Source organism: Tachysurus vachellii, chromosome 9 (genome assembly GCF_030014155.1).
Source record: "Tachysurus vachellii isolate PV-2020 chromosome 9, HZAU_Pvac_v1, whole genome shotgun sequence".
Lineage (NCBI taxonomy): Eukaryota > Metazoa > Chordata > Actinopteri > Siluriformes > Bagridae > Tachysurus > Tachysurus vachellii.
In genome coordinates, this window is record NC_083468.1 from 7860471 (window position 1) to 7880133 (window position 19663).

General features: G+C 36.5%; 3 protein-coding genes and 1 non-coding gene across 6 annotated transcripts in view; 2 read left to right on the forward strand and 2 right to left on the reverse strand.

Annotated features, from left to right (window-relative positions):
• The window catches only part of LOC132851024 (F-BAR and double SH3 domains protein 2-like), a 90839-nt gene extending 82961 nt beyond the window's left edge, over positions 1-7878 (reverse strand). The window contains exons 1-2 of one of the 2 annotated variants that reach the window (XM_060877572.1): positions 7662-7874; positions 1910-2007 (exon numbers count right to left, since the gene is read on the reverse strand). In XM_060877572.1, coding sequence (XP_060733555.1) covers positions 1910-2007; positions 7662-7682 — 119 coding nt within the window. In that variant the 5' untranslated portion in view covers positions 7683-7874. Of the gene's footprint in view, positions 1-1909; positions 2008-7661 lie in introns of both variants that reach the window. The other variant, XM_060877573.1, reaches the window with a different exon arrangement.
• Positions 7879-8402: 524 nt separating this feature from the next.
• Positions 8403-8475, reverse strand: trnak-cuu (transfer RNA lysine (anticodon CUU)). Its single transcript has one exon. It is a non-coding gene; the product is annotated as a tRNA-Lys (tRNA).
• Positions 8476-9030: 555 nt separating this feature from the next.
• On the forward strand, positions 9031-12286 carry LOC132851593 (P2Y purinoceptor 2-like). 2 transcript variants are annotated; one of them, XM_060878561.1, is made up of 2 exons: positions 9031-9118; positions 10288-12286. In XM_060878561.1, exon 2 carries the CDS (start codon positions 10304-10306, stop codon positions 11282-11284), a length of 981 nt encoding a protein of 326 aa, XP_060734544.1. In that variant the 5' UTR covers positions 9031-9118; positions 10288-10303; the 3' UTR covers positions 11285-12286. The 2 variants fall into 2 exon arrangements, with proteins under 2 accessions (XP_060734544.1, XP_060734545.1); XM_060878562.1 differs by having other exon boundaries at positions 9034-9085.
• Positions 12287-14410: 2124 nt separating this feature from the next.
• LOC132851025 (P2Y purinoceptor 2-like) lies at positions 14411-17900 on the forward strand. Its single transcript, XM_060877574.1, has 2 exons — positions 14411-14546; positions 15598-17900. The coding sequence occupies exon 2, from the start codon at positions 15613-15615 to the stop codon at positions 16591-16593; it is 981 nt and encodes a 326-aa protein (XP_060733557.1). The 5' UTR covers positions 14411-14546; positions 15598-15612; the 3' UTR covers positions 16594-17900.
• Positions 17901-19663: the final 1763 nt, after the last annotated feature.

The following is a 19663-nucleotide window of genomic DNA, read 5'->3' on the forward strand; positions in this document are numbered from 1 at the left end:
ACTTAAAATTTTCTGAAATTCTCCTTTTTTTAAAAATAAAATAAATGCATTTAATGAGACTTTCTCTTGTTGGTAAAATTATCTAAATTAGTATGTATTTATAATGTTAGTAGTTTATAGTGTATTGTGACTTACTTATTAGCCATAAGTAAATAGCAATTGTCTTGTAATTTGCTTCATTAAATCAAATTATAAGCCGATTAAATATATTTTATAAATAAAAAGTCTTTCTGCTAAGATATGACATGGCATTTTAATGTGTAAATGTCACTAGTGGAGAGTGAAATATGAGAATTGCAGATCAGGCAGCTTTTTGGCATTCAGCTGACTCAATGAATTATCCCAACCCACGTCCTCATGCTATTGCTATTTTTTCCCCCAGAACTTTTTCTGGGGAACAGTTAGAATGGCCCTCATGAAGGTCTCATGCTGTGGACCGTAAAGATAATGAAGCGCACCATTAGCTGAGTCCTACACAGTAATGATGCTATATTATTAGCCATGGATAGCTGCCAGGGTTGCCAAGGCAATTTCTGAAATAATAACACCCATTACATCACTTGCATGGTTGTAATAATGATCATATTTTGTCATCAGGAGGTGCATGGAATGGAATTTTACAGAGAAAGTCTAACGTCATGGACAAATACAAGGCTTTTATTCAGGAAAAGAATTAGCACTCATAAGTAAAAGTGCTTAATGCTTTTCTATTTAGAGAGATGCAGTTGCATCCAATTCTAATAAGCTAATGAGGATGGAGGACTGATTAGGGATTAATAAGCAAAGTGCTGTGCTGGGTATTGTATAAAATGTGTGTATGTCTGTGGGTTGTTTAAAAAATTGTGTGGTTAAGTTTACTGAAAAATGGCAACAGCCCATATTCTGTATTTCACATACACACACAGGCACACACATATACACACCCAGACAGGCGCGCACACACACACACACACACACACATACACACACACACATACACACCAGAGTCGATTTTGATTGCACAGCAGTTTCCTTTTGCAACTCACTTGTGCGCATGTCATACAGTTACATACATCTCTCGGACAAAACCTTTATGTCCCTGTGCACACACACACACACATGCATGCACACATACTTGTTATGTTAGGACCTTTCACAATTTGTTCCTGTGATAGCCTTCCACTGACTTTAATGCAATAAATAAATGCTTACTCCTAAACCTTAATGATGTCATTAAGTACCTTTTTTTTGTTTCTGATCATCGGTACCAGCTGTCATGTTCCAAATCGGTCATTCATATATATATATATATATATATATATATATATATATATATATATATATATATATATATATATATATATATATATATATATATATTGGATAGATTTGGTCTCCATCAATATATAAAAAATCTGCCCACACACAACCACACACACTTCCAAGCTGAAGGTACGCATCAATTATATCCTAACATTTTTCAATGACTATATCAGTCTATTTGTTCATAATTTGAGTGACAAATAGAGAACATAATAGTTTCTGAACTTTTTTTTAACCTTCTGTTGCAAATTTATTCTGAACACACTTTATTTGCCATAGCAAACTCGCTTGTTTCACAACTGGATCCTTCACAAACTGAGAAAAGAATAAATCAAACTCAAAGAAAGAACAATAAAAACAGAGATGAGAAAAAAAACATCAATCTCAGTTGTGACGTTTAGCTGTGGTAATATCTGTCCTGTTGGAAGTCTGAAGTATGTAGAAAATGCTTTCATCATGCCCCAGAGTCCTCTGATCTGGGTATACTTATCATCTCTTCTAGTTCTGCATGGCCTCCTCGTCAGTCCCTGCTTTCCTCTTCGATCCTTTGTTCATGAGTGATTATGGAAGTGTGTATTTGTGTGGAGGGGGGTGTTTAAAAGCTTACCTCATGTCTTCCAGTAAGTCGCATTCAGTCTGGTGTTTATAGTGCAGTCTGGTGAGCTGCTCTGTGTGAATGGTCTTCAGCTCCTGCGTGACTTTGACCTACATACAAACACACAAACCAGAAAGAAAAGATCTTGATTATTCAACTCATAGGAAATGTGGCAACATTAACTGTTCATACAAACACACACATGTACACACAAACACAACCATTCTGATTTTACTCCTCAACAATGGACCTTTCCAGAGAAATGATCCATGATACATATACAATACATGATCCATTGATAACACACAGTGTGCATGACATGTGACATGACTAGACCTTGATGTTTTGCCCTCTCCATTCAACTTACTTCACGTCAAAGTCTGTTCTACTGGCATAACTTTTCACCCAATACTAAAAAACCCACAAGACATGACACAAACAACAAAGCACCAAACAGCAAAACTATAATATATAGACTCCCACCAGACTGAAGGTCAATTGGGGTGAAGCCACTAGAAGAATATAGCACACTAACTGTGTGCTACATAAAGATAAGAGGAATAATCCTGCTGTTTTTGTTTTCCTATTGTATCTACAGTTGCACATTTTCTCGCAAATGACTTGTGACACTCTACAACACCTTTCTAAATTCCTTTATCTGAATGTAATTAGCTCACAGTCGAGTTCTACAGTCAAACCCATGTCAAATTCATTAACACTAATGTGCTTGCTTTAGGTTCTCCTATAAACAATCCTTTTTTTAAATTCTAAAGATGACGTTTAAGGCCAAACTCAGAAAAGGCTGTATCGATGCACCAATCTGATACCAAGTTACAGTATTGCCCTAATTGCCCTAAAATGTTGGATCAATATTGAATTAAATTAGGCCCATTTTTACACACGCTCTAAAAGCATTTATTAAAAAAAAAATAAAAGACCTTGCATTAGTTTGTCAATTGCAATCTGTCCTCCACTATGCATTATAAAAGAAGTGTGCAGGGGTCATAAGGGTGGGATATATGATAATATCTTATCATGTTCCCGAAAGACATTTCTGTAAGAACACACTGTGTATATGAGGAAATTACAGACTGGCATTTCAGGCAAAATATGGCCAAAGTTTTTGTTTACTTTTGATCTGACAATGAAAAGAGTTCCTAAAGAAGCCACAGCTAGATCGAGCCCATGCAGAGACTGCCATACAGTACAGCCTGTAGTAAAGAACTAGTGCCAGAATTGGAATTTTATTTAGTGACAAAATCAGACATGAAGACATATACAGTGAAATGCACCAGTGTTTTTGTATTAAATATCAGCATGTCAAAAGTGTTCTAGGAAATTCTAGTATATGATACAACAGACATTTTTGCCCACAAACCACAAGTCTCACAGTTACTCTCAACCCTCTAATTCTGAACCAAACAAAAGCTTCTTAATATTCAACCGTTTGCAGCGCATACATACATACATGCATACATACACACATATATACACATGCATACATACACATATATATACACATACATACATACATACATACATACATACATACATACATACACACACATACATACACACACACACACACACACACATATATACACATACATACATACATACATACACACACACATACATGCATACATACATGCATACACACATACATACATGCATACACACATACATACATACATGCATACATACACACATATATACACATGCATACATACATACATACATACATACATACACACATACACATACATACATGCATACATACACACACACACACATATATACACATACATACATACATACACACACACACACACACACACACACACACACACACACACATACATACACACACATATACATGCATACATACATGCATACACACATACACACACACATACATACATGCATGCATACATTCATGCATACATTCATGCATACATACAAACATGCATACATACAAACATGCATACATGCATGCATACACACATACATACACACATACATACATACACATACATACATGCATACATACACACACATACATACACACACATACATACACACACATACACACATACATACATACACATACATGCATGCATGCATACATACAGTGTATCCGGAAAGTATTTACAGTGCTTCACTTTTTTAATGCTTTGTTATGATACAGCCTTATTCCAAAATGGATCAAATTCATGATTTTTCTCAAAATTCTACAAACAATACTCCATAATGACAATGTTTGTTTAAAATCTTTGCAAATTTATTAATAAAATGAAAAATTCCCATGTACACACACACACACATATATATATATAAATCTACACACATACATACATACATACATACTCACAGTGCATCTCATCTCTCCCACTCTATCTATCTATCTATCTATCTATCGAGAGAGAGAGAGAGAGAGACAGAGAGAGAGAGAGCAAGAGAGAGAGAGAGAGAGAGAGAGAGAGAGAGAAAAGGCTAAGTCATCACTTTTACCCAGAGACTTTATTGCCTATTATTAACTGGCTAATGAAATAAAACAGAATCGTCTTATTACACAGCAGAAATTAGAACCGAAATGAGGAATAATGCATAGTCCCACCCTGTGTGTGTGTGTGTTTCGAATAGCTTTAATGACTTTCTAATTATCGTCACCATTAAAATTAATTGTGAACTGTTAGATTAGACATCTCCTTGAAGGCATATTAAATCTGGTCTTTGTTTATTTTTTTTTTTTTACCATTTTAAGTGAAATATTTCCAGTGCCGCTGTTAGCTCTCTACTTATCTAATGTAAGCTAAGTGGAACATACAGTACAGTGATAGACTTTTATTAATGTACTCAAAAGTACATTATGTTGGTGGCCCACATGGCATTTTCTATCTAAAAAGAGATACAGTACAAAATGTGGTTTTGAACACAACAAAGAGGTTCTTGAACACCTCTGATATATGTAGTTTACTAACAAACAGTAAACTAGTTTATAAAATAGTTTTATGGCATTAAATAAATTATATTGTTTATTAAACATGGACACAGAGAGAATGCTTTTTAATCAGAATTTAATATTCAATATTAAAAACCTATAAAAAAAACCTGTAACTTTAGTAATTTTAGCATTTGTTTAGCATTTGTCTTGCACAGTAATTGCACTATAATAATGTTCATAAAACGTCAACTTTATCATTACGATTTCATATTTAACCACCCAGCCGTCAAACCAACACATCACTTTGTTTAATCCGATTTTATTAGCTATTAACTGCTATGATGAGAAACAGAGCTAACTAATCGAGAACATGTATGCTTTTGTGTTCCTGTATGAAAGTTAATAACCAGCGTAGATCTTTTTGCTACACCACTGACTGTCTTGCTATAAGATCTAAATCAATGGCACAGAACGTTGTGCTAAATTAGCAAGTCCTGCCCGTCTATACAAATCTGGCCTGACTTTCTCTCTTCCTGGGGTTCAGAGGAAGTGACTAATCTGACCTTACATCACAGGAAACACGCACCAAGCATTAAATCTACACTTTCAAGTACAATGCACTAGTAGGTGCAATCTAATGAACACATCTATTATAGGCGGTACACAATAATGGTGACTCAAATGTACCCCAGAAGTGGGTGCTAACTCCATCATCATTACAAATCAGATTGAAGGGCATCAGAGACATGTGAAAAGTGGAGCCATTCAGCATGAGGGAAGTCTGAATTGTGCGCTTGTGTTAAGTAGGTTTAGCAGTTTTGTCTGCTGTTGGTTGAACATTTTGGCTACAACTCCCTTAGAATGAAATGTTTAATCACAGTGGGTTCACACCTCGATAAACAAAGGATAAATGGTACTAATAAGTAAAATTTGCTGATGGTCTGGTTCTCTCAGGGAACACAAAATTTCCAACACTGGGCAGCAATATTCAGTAATGATCAGCAAAACCTGTAAACAAATGCCCTGCCTTCTTACACGGTTAAATCTGTGAACACAATTGTGCCAATGTGAGAAGTGTTTGATGACTACGCATCACACATCAAGTGAGCTCAGCAACACCTGAAGTATCGTGTAGAACACATGTCAACATGGAGGTAAAGAGTGTGATGCACAAGACTAGGGTGTGTGATCTAGGAGACCCAGTGGGACTGCACCGATGAGCCTGGGCAAGCCAACTAATACCTAGGGACGAACTGTTAATTACAGAGTCAACGCTCTGTTCAGTAGGAAAGGATTTAGCTTAACTGGTTCAGAAACCATTCCCTAAAGTTTAGTCCAGGTGATTGTCTGGGAAAAAAGCTTGAGAACATTCTTAGATGACTAATACGTACAATGTTACAAGCCACAGCTCCAACAACAAAGTAAACCAAAAATGCAATAAATAACACAGAACAATAAAGCTATAACTGGAATCAGAAAGCGGCCGAGTTCAACGTGGGAAGCAGCTAAACTTGTGAGATAAAACCTCAATCTACAAGGCTTCCAAAGCACAAGAGTCATCTAAGGTCCCCTGTTATATACAAATGGAGATAGGCATCCTGTCCCAAACGAGTGTCTCATCAAAGTCTGAAATTATGAAATAGTGATTTTGACATGTAATATTTAAAAAAAAAAAAAATAGCATGACAATATTGTAAAATGTGACAAAAGATTCTGCGATCGCCACGATAAAAAAGTAACATAATACATGTATGGCATACAGACGCTGGACAGGAGGCAAAGCTGTGTTAACTGCATGCCACAAAGGACATGACTGAATCACTGACATGATTTTAAATAAGCACGTCAGCTTAAGATGTCCTGTCTTAGACCAGTAAGCTTCTGAAATAAAACCAATCCTGATTTACAAATTTAAAAAATATATAGTAAGGGCAACCGCCTATGAACCCCAGAATATATTGTGACTGTATAATGAAAAAATGAAAGGGAGCTTTGTCTTGTTCACATGTGCCAATCCTCTGCTATTGCTCAAATCTGACTGTCTACCTTTCGTTTCACTATAAAAGAAAGAACAGTGAGATAAGGTCAGACATAACCTTGTCAGGCTGATGCTCAACGGCTATAGGATTTTATTCAAGGTGTCAGTGGTTGCTGGAGAACACTGATGCAAAACCAGCATGTGGCTTCATCTTTGAAGATGCAGCAGCCTGGAATATGTCTGAAACCTAACACCCTCCCTGGGTACAAGATTCAGTTCAAAATGTATTGCTAAAATGCACACACAACCTGTTCAGTGGTTTCTATCAGTTTTTGGAGGATGATCAGGATGATCATTAAACATGTTTTGTGAAAGAAGCACAACACTCACAGCCTTTCACCTTCTCCTACAGATGCACAAGCATGGTGAAACCCAGTACAGCACATCTCATCGAGCTGCAATATTGCAACACAGCCACAGGTCCAAAAGCATAAATTGGACTCACTATACGGACCACAACACAACACATCTGCTATACTGTCACAGCCTGGTATAAAAAAGGTTGAACCAAAATACTGTCACGAGCTCTGGAGATCAACAGGAAATGCGTTCATAAGACTAACAAGATGCTTTTCCAGTAACACAAATTCTATCAGTGTAAGTGCCATTGATGCATCATAAGAATTATGATCAAATAAAGTCAGAAATGTGCAGGCAATGTGCAAAAATAGCAAGCACGCGCGCCAACAGAACACCCAAGCCAATAAACACGCACGCTCGTGCTTGCTATTAAACCCAGTTCTTCACTTCATCCTAACGTGGAGAAAAGGACACTTTCTTACCTTTCTCGGCGGAGGCTGCATGGCTCAACATGGACATGAAGAAAGCGCAAGTCCAAAATAGCGAAGTCCAAAGAGAGAAATGGAAAATAAATGAAATCCACCAGAAAAACCTGGAAAATCTGATCAGATCAGCGCTCGTGCAGCCATGAAAGAACAGCTCAGCTCCGCTCTTCACAAGCACAGGGAGAGAATAGAGGAGAACGTTATGGAGAAAAAATGCTGCAGGCTTTCCGCTAAATACGAGATACAATAGCGACGCACACAGGAAGCCCTGAGAGCATTGAGTGGTGCAGGACACAGAAGGCTGGCTACAGCGACCCGTAGTGGACATCTGCGGTACGCAGGAGTGAAAAAAGAACAACATCCAATCGCCCAACGTGGGGCTCGAACCCTTGGCCCTGAGATGCTGTACCAATTGAGCGAACCGCACCTTAGCTCTATAGACAACAGTGACCTCTTGTGGCCACCTGTAGCTATTTCTCCTTTTGTCCATTGTTGGTTACGTGCACGTTTTTCATTTTGGCAAACTCATAAACATTTTTTTATCTTACTATGCAACTATGCACCATACCGTATGCATATGGCTTATATATATATACACGTATATATACACACACACACACACACACAACCACACACACACACACACACACACACACACACACACACACACACACACACACACACACACACATATATATATATGTGTGTGTGTGTATTTCTGAAATAATAAATATATTCCGCCCAACGTGGGGCTCGAACCCACGACCCTGAGATTAAGAGTCTCATGCTCTACCGACTGAGCTAGCCGGGCAGATGCGACGGTAGTCGGATGATTATAAGTATAGAACTAATTACTATTGAGTTAAATACTATGGCTAAATTTTTAGTAACTGTTTATTCTTTGACACGGACTCAGAATGCTAAAGAAAATTTGTCATCTAAACGATTCAAACATTTTTCATCAACAATAATTGATTCCACACATGCAATCGTGTGTGTGTGTGTTTAAGTGAGAGATGTCCACACATCATTTGGCTGATCTCCAAAAAAACATAATTTTGTGTTTGTTTGTCCGCGAGCGCCTCTGTGTGTGTCTGTGTGAACTGATAGGAAAATAATTTGTGAAACAAGAGAAGCTTCCACCTCTCCTTCCCTTGATGCATGATGCATTCAATGCACAATGCATTAATCATTCATTTTGCATCTTTTTTTCTGCAAAACACCCCAAGGGGAGTCAGTAAATTTGGAATGTGTGTGTGTGTGTGTGTGTGTGTGTGTGTGAGAGAGAGAGAGAGACAGAGATAGAGAGAGAGAGAGAGAGAGAGATGTCAGTAGAAAGCAAGCTGTTACTTGCCCATTAAGCTGACACGCCTTCACAAGTGAAAGGATCAACCTGAGGACTTGCGAGGAAAAGAAAATAGGTACTAACATTATTTCTTCTCCATTAATCACCAGTGAGTACTCTTTCTTTTGCACTACTTTACTACTACTTTACCCCTTTTGATCTATTTTTAATAAAAGGTAAAATATAATGGGGTTTATAGGGTATATTAGGGTTTATTAATCATAGAGCAGTTTCTTACATGGAGTCCTTGCTTTCCATGTGTCATGTATATATGTTTACATCTGATAAGAACTAAAAAAGGAAAAGAGAGGAATGAGAGAGAAAGCGAGAGAGAGAGAGAGAGAGAGAGAGAGAGAGAGAGAGTGAGTTTCTCACTCATTTTCTACTGCTTATCCGAACTTCTCGGGTCACGGGGAGCCTGTGCCTATCTCAGGCATCATCGGGCATCAAGGCAGGATAGAGAGAGAGTTTTATGAACTATAATAATTGCCAGAGCATTTTATTTTGATAATCTGAAAAGAGTCATTCTTATGCAAAATACATCATGGAATTGCTTTTTTTGCAATACTTAATTATTTGCAATAATTAATTTTCCCTATGTAACTAAGCTACCTTAGAAGACACTGACAAACACAACATGGGTGTTTACTTTCACATCCTCCTCCCAAATGAAAAACAAATATACCTTCCTTGATGACAATATTGTACACACTGAGTAGTGTAATTTAAACAGATTAAAGGATTACGTGTATTTGTATTTTAAGTGCAAGCACATGGAGGTTGCCTGTGTGCCTATGTGCTCAGACTTGTTTAAAACCCACACACTATCAAACAGAATTCAGGCTCCATAAAGCATCCTGGTCAAAACGAAACTTCCTGTTTATCGTTACATGCTAATCTGGCTGTGCAGGAATTGGTCACTGTCTCCCAATGAATGATCACTGTATAATTGGTGTAATTTATCTGTTTAAAAGTATTATTCTAACTAGTTTTATTGATTTGCTTGATATTAATGGAAAGCTGAGCTGCATAGTTTTATAGTTATAGTAGTTTTGACTACGGTTTAAGTTACTTTCGGATTAAAGCACCTGCCAATTTTATAAATCTATGTAATTTGAACATGAGCACATATCTCTTTTATCAATGATTCCAGTTTTTAGAACTTTTTGAGTCATTAATTTTATTGTATTTATTGTAGTGTATTGGTTAACACAATGAAATTGAAACCCAAAGCTTGTTACCTTGTAAATCCTATAAATATTTGCATTATTTTATCAGACTTCCATGAAGCAAGATGGCTGCCTTAAACATTTCCAGCTTCAACAACAACACTTCTCAATATCAATGCAAGTTTAATGAGGACTTCAAGTACATCCTACTTCCTGTCAGCTATGGGTTTGTGTTTGTCGTTGGCTTGGTGCTCAATGTCACTGCACTGTATTTCATTTTGTTCCGCATCAAACAATGGAGTCCGAACACTATCTATATGATCAACCTGACTGTTTGTGACACACTCTACATCCTCACACTGCCATTCCTGATCTACTACTATGCTGACAAAAATGACTGGCCTTTCACTGAAACTTTCTGCAAACTTATACGCTTTCTCTTCTATACTAATCTGTATGGTAGCATCCTTTTTCTCAGCTGCATCAGCATTCACCGCTTCCTTGGAATTTGCCACCCGGTTCGATCAATGAAGTGGGTTAATGCCCGCCGTGCTCGATCCATCTCAGTCCTGGTTTGGCTAATTGTACTGATCTTCCAGGCACCAGTGCTCTACTTTTCCCGAACAACCAATCAAGTCTGCCATGATACCACATCCCAGGATCTGTTTAATTACTTTGTGGTCTATAGCTCAGCCATTTCGGTCATTTTGTTTGTGATACCCTTTGGATCAGTGTTAGTCTGCAATGGCCTGATGGTGCGAAAACTTATAGAGCCCACCACCATAGGAGGAGCCACATCTCAGCGCTCCAAGCAAAAGTCAGTGAAGATGATAGTCATAGTGCTGTTGGTTTTCATACTCTGCTTTCTGCCCTTCCACCTCACAAGGAGTCTGTACTACAGTTTCAGATACTTCAAAGTAAACTGTACACTGTTGGAGGGTTCTAACATAGCTTACAAGGTCACAAGGCCACTAGCCAGTGCAAACAGCTTTATCGACCCCATCCTGTACTTCATGGCAGGACAGGGTTTCCGACACAGCCTAACTAAGAAATACAAACAATCTCAGAGACAGGGGGACAGCAAGTGCCACTCGACCCCTTTATGAACAATTTATTTGGAATCTGAAGGACAAATGAATGCAATGGACTCAAGTTAGAAAGCTATAAATTGCATCGAAATGCTGTCATGACTGTGGGCTAAATGGATGCATATTTGGATGAACTTGGGTGTCTCCAATCTGTCAATAACATTACATACATGCAGTAAAGATACAATGAAAATGAGAATAATTTATAATATGACTTTACTTCCAATTATTCTCTGGTTTAGATTTTTCTTGGGAGATGTAAGATTTTGCCGAAATACCATCCTGGATCTTATTTACAAGCAATATAGCGTTAGATATATGGTAAATCCATATGAGACTACTACACATGAATAGAGAAGACAAAAAAGTCAAGCAAAAACATTGTAATGATACACAGAGAAGGTTTAGATGTAATTTTTTTAAATGCTAAATCTGTTGTTGAGTGCTTGATGAGAAAGGAGCCACTGGTTTGAGCTCTTGATCAGGGGTGTTTATGCTCTTCTTGGAATGTATCCTTTAACATTTGTAAAATGCTTTGGATAAATGCAATCTTAAACATGTAAATATTGAAAAGTATTAAAATGCTTAAAAGAAAGCTTTGGATATATTGAGCTTGTCTGAAGACAAGACTGGAAGCAACCAGGAAACCTTTATTGGTGAAAGATTTTTATTTTGTTATTTTGGGTGTAGGTAGTATGGAAGTGTTTAATAAGGGAAATGGGAAAAAAAAATTTATTAAATGGTTTACTAGGATTCTTTATAACTCTTTTTAACTCCAGAATTTGAAAATAAACCAAAGATCAGGAAACCTGATTAAGACAATTGCACACAACTTTATTGTTAATTTTATTTTGCTGTTAATGAACATCAACTAAAATATGGCTAAAAAAGCAAATATCACAGAAACACTGATGCTTACACAATTTCTGTATGCATGGCAGTAAAGATTTCACTTTCAGAATGTTGTTTGAAATGATCTATCTGACCTTGGAAATAAAATGAATTTGTAATCTAACCAAAGTCTAATTGGTTATTAATGGAACTCAAGCAAGACAACATAAACTATTATACTGTATATGGTGTATATTAACTATTAGTATTAATCGTAAATAAAACATCTAGTATCACAAGACCTGTTTTTTTATATCAGGTTCTTTTAAATATTAGAAAACCAGACAGACTGGTAACTCAAAGAACTACTCTTTACAAAGATTTACAATAGGATTTCTATTCATTTGCTTGTGGAGTGTATTTCAAAAGATCAGGACTTTCAAGAATACTTTCAACAATAGCAAAACAACTTATGAGAAAAGTGATACAACCTAATTCATGATACTCTTTTTTAAATTTGTGATCATCATTTACTAAACTGTGTATACTATTTAGTTTAATAAGATCACTCATCGCTTATCCGAACTACCTCGGGTCACGGGGAGCCTGTGCCTCAGGCGTCATTGGGCAAGGCAGGATACACCCTTGACGGAGTGCCAACCCATCGCAGGGCACACACACTCTCATTCACTCACGCAATCACACACTACGGACAATTTTCCAGAGATGCCAATCAACCTACCCTGCATGTCTTTGGACCGGGGGAAGAAACCAGAGTACCCGGAGGAAACCCCCGAGGCACGGGGAGAACATGCAAACTCCACACACACAAGGCGGAAGCGGGAATCGAACCCCCAACCCTGGAGGCGAACGTGCTAACCACTAAGCCACCGTGCCCCCTTAATAAGATCATGGCAATAAATCAAGGCCAGTGACAGTAGTGTCATCTACACACTTCAGGAGTTTGACAGATTTTTCTGCAGCATTACAGTAATTTGTATACAAGATTAAGAGCAGTGGTGGGACAGCACTGATGTCCTGTAGCCTGTGAGGTCCTCTTAGCAACTCATTTCTTTTGTCAAGGAGTTTTTTTCTCCTTGTGACTCATTTCTTTTGTCAAGGAGTTTTTTTCTCCCCACTTGGCTAGGCCTTGTCCTTATCTTGACAAATGTGTCTAATTTTGGTTTGTCATCATTGTATGTTAAGCTGGTCTTGGTGGGTAAACCTACATTCTCAAAGAAAATGAAACAAGTGACATTCACCTTACTCAAAAAAAGAAACCACATTAACTGTAAGAATAGGCTATTACACTGATTGAGACTTCAGTTATCTAGATTTTTAGAAGTTCTTAGCTGATCTTTTAATACACATGTTTTGTCATGTAAGACGTCAGAAAACCTGGCTAGCTGGTCTAAAGCACTTCATGGGATATTTCATGTATTCAGCTAGTGAATGGCTTTACCTGTCTATGATTCAACAAGTTGGATCTTCAGCTGTGAAATGCTGACATATCCGCAGCATTTTGCTTCACACAATTTACAGGTCATTAGTATCATGTTTACTATGAAGCATTTTCCTGTAAATATTGACTTCCTGACAAATAAGGATGCTCCACTGTCTCAGAAATCGCTGCAATGCTGCTGTGTTTGCTTTATTTCGAATGGATCTTGAAATTGAAATGATTTATAAATTATTTGTCATGTGCCCAAACTATCTTTTAATTAACTTAGACTTTCTCAGGGGTACAATCATTATATTTATTATACTTTATTCTGTACTGATGTCTGGAAAATAAATTAAGTAAATTTGTATATTTTATTTCTAAAAACAATTATAACTAAGTGCCGTTACAGTGGACCATTTCCTGAAGTAATGTAACATACCGTCACTCTCCACCTCTGATTCCTGTAAAATTATTTTGTTCTCCTGAATTCTACAGTTGCATCATTAACCAGTAAATTGTGAATTTATAACCTACTGCTGTGCCCTAGAGCAAGAGATTGAATATTTCATTGCACTGTTTTGTGATTCATTTGGTTTCTATCTGAGTTGTTCACTGAAGATAAGAATCGGAGTTCAGGAATTTATGAGAACTTACAAGACCATAACATTAAAAGTGAAATATTGGGACATAAAATATATTTGAAATTTTGATATATAAAAGAGTAGAAAGAGTTGCTAATGCCCAATGGTGTAGAATAAAGAATGATGAATTATGAATTATGTTAGAAAAAGCGTCTGTCTGAATCAGGAAACCTAAACACTGAATCCCTGTCTGTAGTGAGTTAGTCATGAACAAGATGCAACTTGCCAATTCACTAGAAACGCCTATGCTGTTGAAAAAAAAGGCAGTCTGAGGCATTGCTGAGTGATAAGACCATGCAGAACAGAGAGTAAGAGAGAGATTGAGAAGAGACAGCGAGAAGAGAAACAACAAAGAGTAATATATGTGAGTACCATTCATGCTTGATATTTGTATTTTATTCTTGTATAGTATGATCTATATATAATACATATGACTAGACATCAAATTAAGTCACTCAGATCTGATCAGCTTGAAAACATCATACAAACCTCTTTCTATTTTACTGCACTGATAAGGAAATTAAATGGAGGAGACTAACTGCATTTCTGGTGGGAATGTGTTTGTTTTGTATGTGTATGAAAGTGTAATTATTGGCAGAGTGTTACTTATTGTTTGTTGATATTGTGCTGATGTCAGTGATTTATATTCTATATACATTTTTTTTACACTGCGTGTGATGCAGTAACAACCCCGGGGCTGAGTGAACATATACACTGAATTCAGTAAAGAAGTCCTTCAGGATACATTATTTACTTAAATATTAAAAAATACATGACGCACTGTATAAACTCTTATTCTGATCATTTCTGGGTTTACAAAGCGATTTTCTGTTTCTAGAGTTTAAAAAAGTTATGGGCTGGCCTTACAGTAAATGTAAAACAAAAACCATTACATCATTTTGGCAACAGAGAGAAATGGAGACACTCATACATCTGACTAAAGCATGTCTGGACATGTGTTCTTACCTAAATTCAGAAACTACATTATTAATTCATTTGAGTAAAAGTAAATGCAAATCACTCAAATGACTTTGTATGCTGTAGCATTATATTTTCTCTGTACTGAAACTAAAAGGGCCAAACCTGTTCCAGCATGACATTGCCCCGGTGACTTCCCACCTTACATCAGTGCCTGACCTCTTTTAAATGCTCACCCCCCCCCCCCCCCAGCAATGCTTCAAAATCTAGTAGAAAGGCTATTGTTCAGAAGGATCACCACCGAATCTAGCATTTTCTTAATAAAAAAGACTTTTCTGAAGTGAATTAGCTGTATTAATTTCATGCAAATGTTAGGTCATGTATATGATATGATATTCCTTCTTTAACAGAACATGATTAAGCTACAGGGTGTTTGTCAAACATCAGTGTATAATGCCTGTTAACTAAATCTTTGTGTCTCTTTTTTTTTTCTTCAGACCTTCAGAATAAAGATGGCCACTACAAATATATCCAATTTCATGCAACATCCAAAAAAATGCAACTTCACTGAGGATTTGAACTTGGTGCTTCCAGTCACCTACAGTGTGGTGCTGGTTGTTGGCCTGCTGCTCAACCTCACTGCCATGTATGCCATCTTATTCCGGATCAAACACTGGAGTCCCAACACCATCTATATGATAAACCTGACTGTGTGTGACACCATCTATATTCTCACACTACCGTTCCTGATCTATTATCACTTAACAGAGAAACACTGGCCATTTACTGAAGCGTTTTGCAAACTTATACGCTTTCTCTTCTATACCAATCTGTATGGTAGCATCCTATTCCTCACCTGCATCAATGTCCATCGCTGCATAGTTATTTGCCTCCCTGTGCGATCAATGGGCTGGGTTAATCCCCGCCGTGCCCGTTATGTCTCGATCATTGTCTGGGCAGTTGTCCTCATCTGCCAGGCACCAGTGCTCTACTTTTCCCAATTAAAGGATAACAAAGCCTGCACAGACACCACAACAATTGAACTCTTTAAATACTTCCTTCCCTATAGCTCAGTTATTTCAGTCATTTTCTTTCTAATACCCTTTGTTTTAGTGATAGTCTGCAACAGCCTGATGATTCATAAACTCATACAACCTAGCACAGTAGGAGGTGCAATATCTCAGCGCTCCAGACAAAAGTCTGTAAAGATGATTGTCATCGTAATGCTGGTCTTCATAGTCTGCTTTGTGCCTTTCCACTTCACACGGAGTCTTAACTACATTTTCCGCCACTTAGAAGTTAACTGCAAACTCCGGGATGGATCAAGGATTGCCTACAAGATCTCAAGGCCCCTGGCAAGTATAAACAGCTTCATTGACCCTATCCTGTACTTCATGGCTGGCCAGGGATTCCGACGCACTCTACCTAAGAAGATAAAGCAAGTTCAGAGAGCTGAGGAATATAAGGTTGTCTCAAACTCACAATCAGACTAAACAATTAGAATATGAATATGAAGGACATGTTTAGATTTTTAGGTTTTCTGTGAATAGATGTTTATTTAAAAAAACTTATAAAGAGTCTACAGTGTCAGGGCCTTGTACTCTCAGGACTGTTGTACTATTGTACTATCAGATGTTCTCTTGATTTGGTCAAACACAAAAATCCTTCAGGAGAGAGAACGAGAAAAAAGACTGGCAAGCGGAAAAAAACAGGCTGATGAGGAAACGATTGTTTATAGTTGTAAAGTTAGCAATAACACAACCTAACATTTTTTGAGAATGCTTCACAGCTGTGGTATTTGAGGAATTGCAAACTTAGGGACATGCTGTTATGGAAAAAGAATCAACTTTGGGCCGGTAACACTAACAGCGCTTCATATCAGGACACATCATGCATCCTCAGCTTTGATTATTTTCCCAAACCAGCCAAATCCCAGTGTTTTGCTCCTCATTTACAATACTGTTCAAAAGTTTGGGATCAATTGGAAATGTCCTTGTTTTCCAAAGAAAAATCCATTTTAATGCTTTTCAAAAACATTAAAATTAATAAGATGATATTAAAGAAAGATTGTCTCTAAAAGATTGTGGCACAGAGGCCAATTAATAGAATAGCAACCATCAGTTCTTTGTTTCAATCTCATGTTGTGTTTGCTAATACAAGTTAATTTTTGATTGATAACTGGTTAAATAACTGATTATTAGAAAACCCTTTTGCAATTCTGCTAGCACAGCTGACAACTGGTGTACTGATTAAGGGAGCAATACAAGTGGACTTCTTTAGGTTACTTTAGAATCTGGATCATCAGGAGTTTCGGGGCTTCTGGGTTTTTTGCAGGCTCAAATGGCCATAAAGAAAGACCTTTATTTCTTTTCATGGTAAAAACTTCATCTTAACATGCGGTCAACTTCTCCCTTCATAGAACAGTGCAAACTGGTTTTACCCAGACCAGAAAAAGGAGTGGGAGGCCTTTTAGAAAACAGACATTTCAAAGTGATTCCAAACTGATAACTGTAAACTGTACATAATAAAACATATACTTACATATAAGCACATGCTTACCAGATGTCATGTCATGTTTATAACACATTATACTGTATACTGCATTTTGGTGTTATTTTTGCATAAAGAGTCTTTCAAATGTTAAAACCACCATATTAGCTAAAACAAACAATATACAACTTTGCTTAATTCCTTTTAATTCAGTTATAAGTAATTGTATTTTTAAATAGAATTTATATTATACAGCTATATTTGTTTACATCAGCAAACCTCTGTTGAACGGAATATTTTTTTAATATATGTTTTTCTTTTTTTTTTTAATAAAATGTATTTTCTCGTCTTCAAAGATTAAGCAGTTTGTTAATGTCAATTTCAGAAATTGAGAAATTCACACTTTACTTCAATTTTTATCCTTTATTTAAAGAGTACAAATATCAAGAAAAAGCTGTAATAATGAAAATAAATAAAAAGCAACAATGATACAGAGAATCTTTTCTGTCCAGTCTCATTACATCAGTTTAGTTATTAACACCTTAACAAGTACAGTATGGTAGAAACCACAGTTCGGATTCTAAAAAATATAATACAATACTGTTCTTTTTTTTAGGGATGAATGAAAAATAATGTATAAAAGTCTATTCTTTATAAAATGTGCATATAGATAGCAGTAACAAAGTTCATTCTAGCTTTGACTGCCATCATGAGTTCAAAATTAGACCAAAAAATAAAATAAGAACAAGGAAAACATTTACATGAAAATCTGGAATTTGTTCAACATTTGAATACCACTGCAGTTCATATAAGAACTTTTGAATCACATTGTAGTTTCCAGCAATTGTTATATTAAATAGTGAAGAAATGATATCTGCTGTGCGCTAGAATAAATGAAATAAATTTATTTTTATCATTTGTTTTGTGTTTTTTTCTAAGCAGAGGCCTGTGCATGAGTGTGCTTGTGCGTATTTCAGGTGCACCACCAGTATCTTCACGTTAAAATAAGATTCTTATCTCTGGAGTGGCCATTGAGGCCATTCAGTGTAAACTCATGCACAGACACCTCTTTCTAAATTGTGCAAGGATGAAAAAAATTAATAAATGATATTGTAGGTAAATATAAGTGACAACTAGGAACACCAGGAGGTAGCTTTAATGATGAACCATGGGATATCACAGTGGTTTGATGGGCCATTAGTGTCCCCTTATATTTCTCTTTAGTTTAAAACAAAAGCTTATCTCTAGGTTAGACATGTACCAATATAGTGCCAATATACTGAAATATTTGCAATATACGGCAACAGATGTGATATTTTTACTATGAAGCATTTGCTACACCAACTTTCCTTTTGCAAAGTGTATAAAATGTTTAAGAGGTTTTCATTACTGCTTCGACAAACAGTTGTATTTGTTCAAAAGTAGTAGACTTCCAGAAGTCTTTCTCATGGTTAAATAAAGATAGCTAGTGCAACCTTAATATGAAATTACCTAGCTAGCACTGGTAAGCTATGTTAAGAAGCTCAGTCTTTCTCTCAAAAACAAATGACTTTTGTCATGTCATGCTAGCAATGATGAAATGTAATAAAGCTAAATCATGAATTTGTTTCTATTCATTTTTCTAATATTGTGACACAGAACTAAAGGGCCAAAGTGCTATGCAGTTTAACTTTTTCACCTGATCTTTCACACCTCCTCACAGCTAATTAAGTGCTATATGGGTTTATTTAGGTAAGTGAGCGCAGTGTAAACTGTTAACTGCAGTATATGTGAGGAGAAAGGTGGTGTGAAAAAAGCAAAGCATTCTACTGTCTCTGTTGATCAGGGTTGTTCATTGTTGTTCACGGTGTATAATTGGATGGTATGGACCATTTCTTCAAAACGGCCATTCAAATTTTACTTTACAGTTTTTAATCCTTTCTTTTAGCCTTTACTTTTTAACAACCTGATAAATACTAGAAGATGATTGTATTGAAAAGAAAAGCCTTTTCATTTCAGAAAACTGTGAAATATTTTGTGAAATTTTTACAGAGAAACAGATTTTTTTAGACTAGGTAGAGTGAAAATTTGAAA

Bases quoted from the DNA above. Each gene is read 5' to 3' on its own strand.
- LOC132851593 (XM_060878561.1), top strand. From the start codon at position 10,304: ATGGCTGCCTTAAACATTTCCAGCTTCAACAACAACACTTCTCAATAT.
- LOC132851025 (XM_060877574.1), top strand. From the start codon at position 15,613: ATGGCCACTACAAATATATCCAATTTCATGCAACATCCAAAAAAATGC.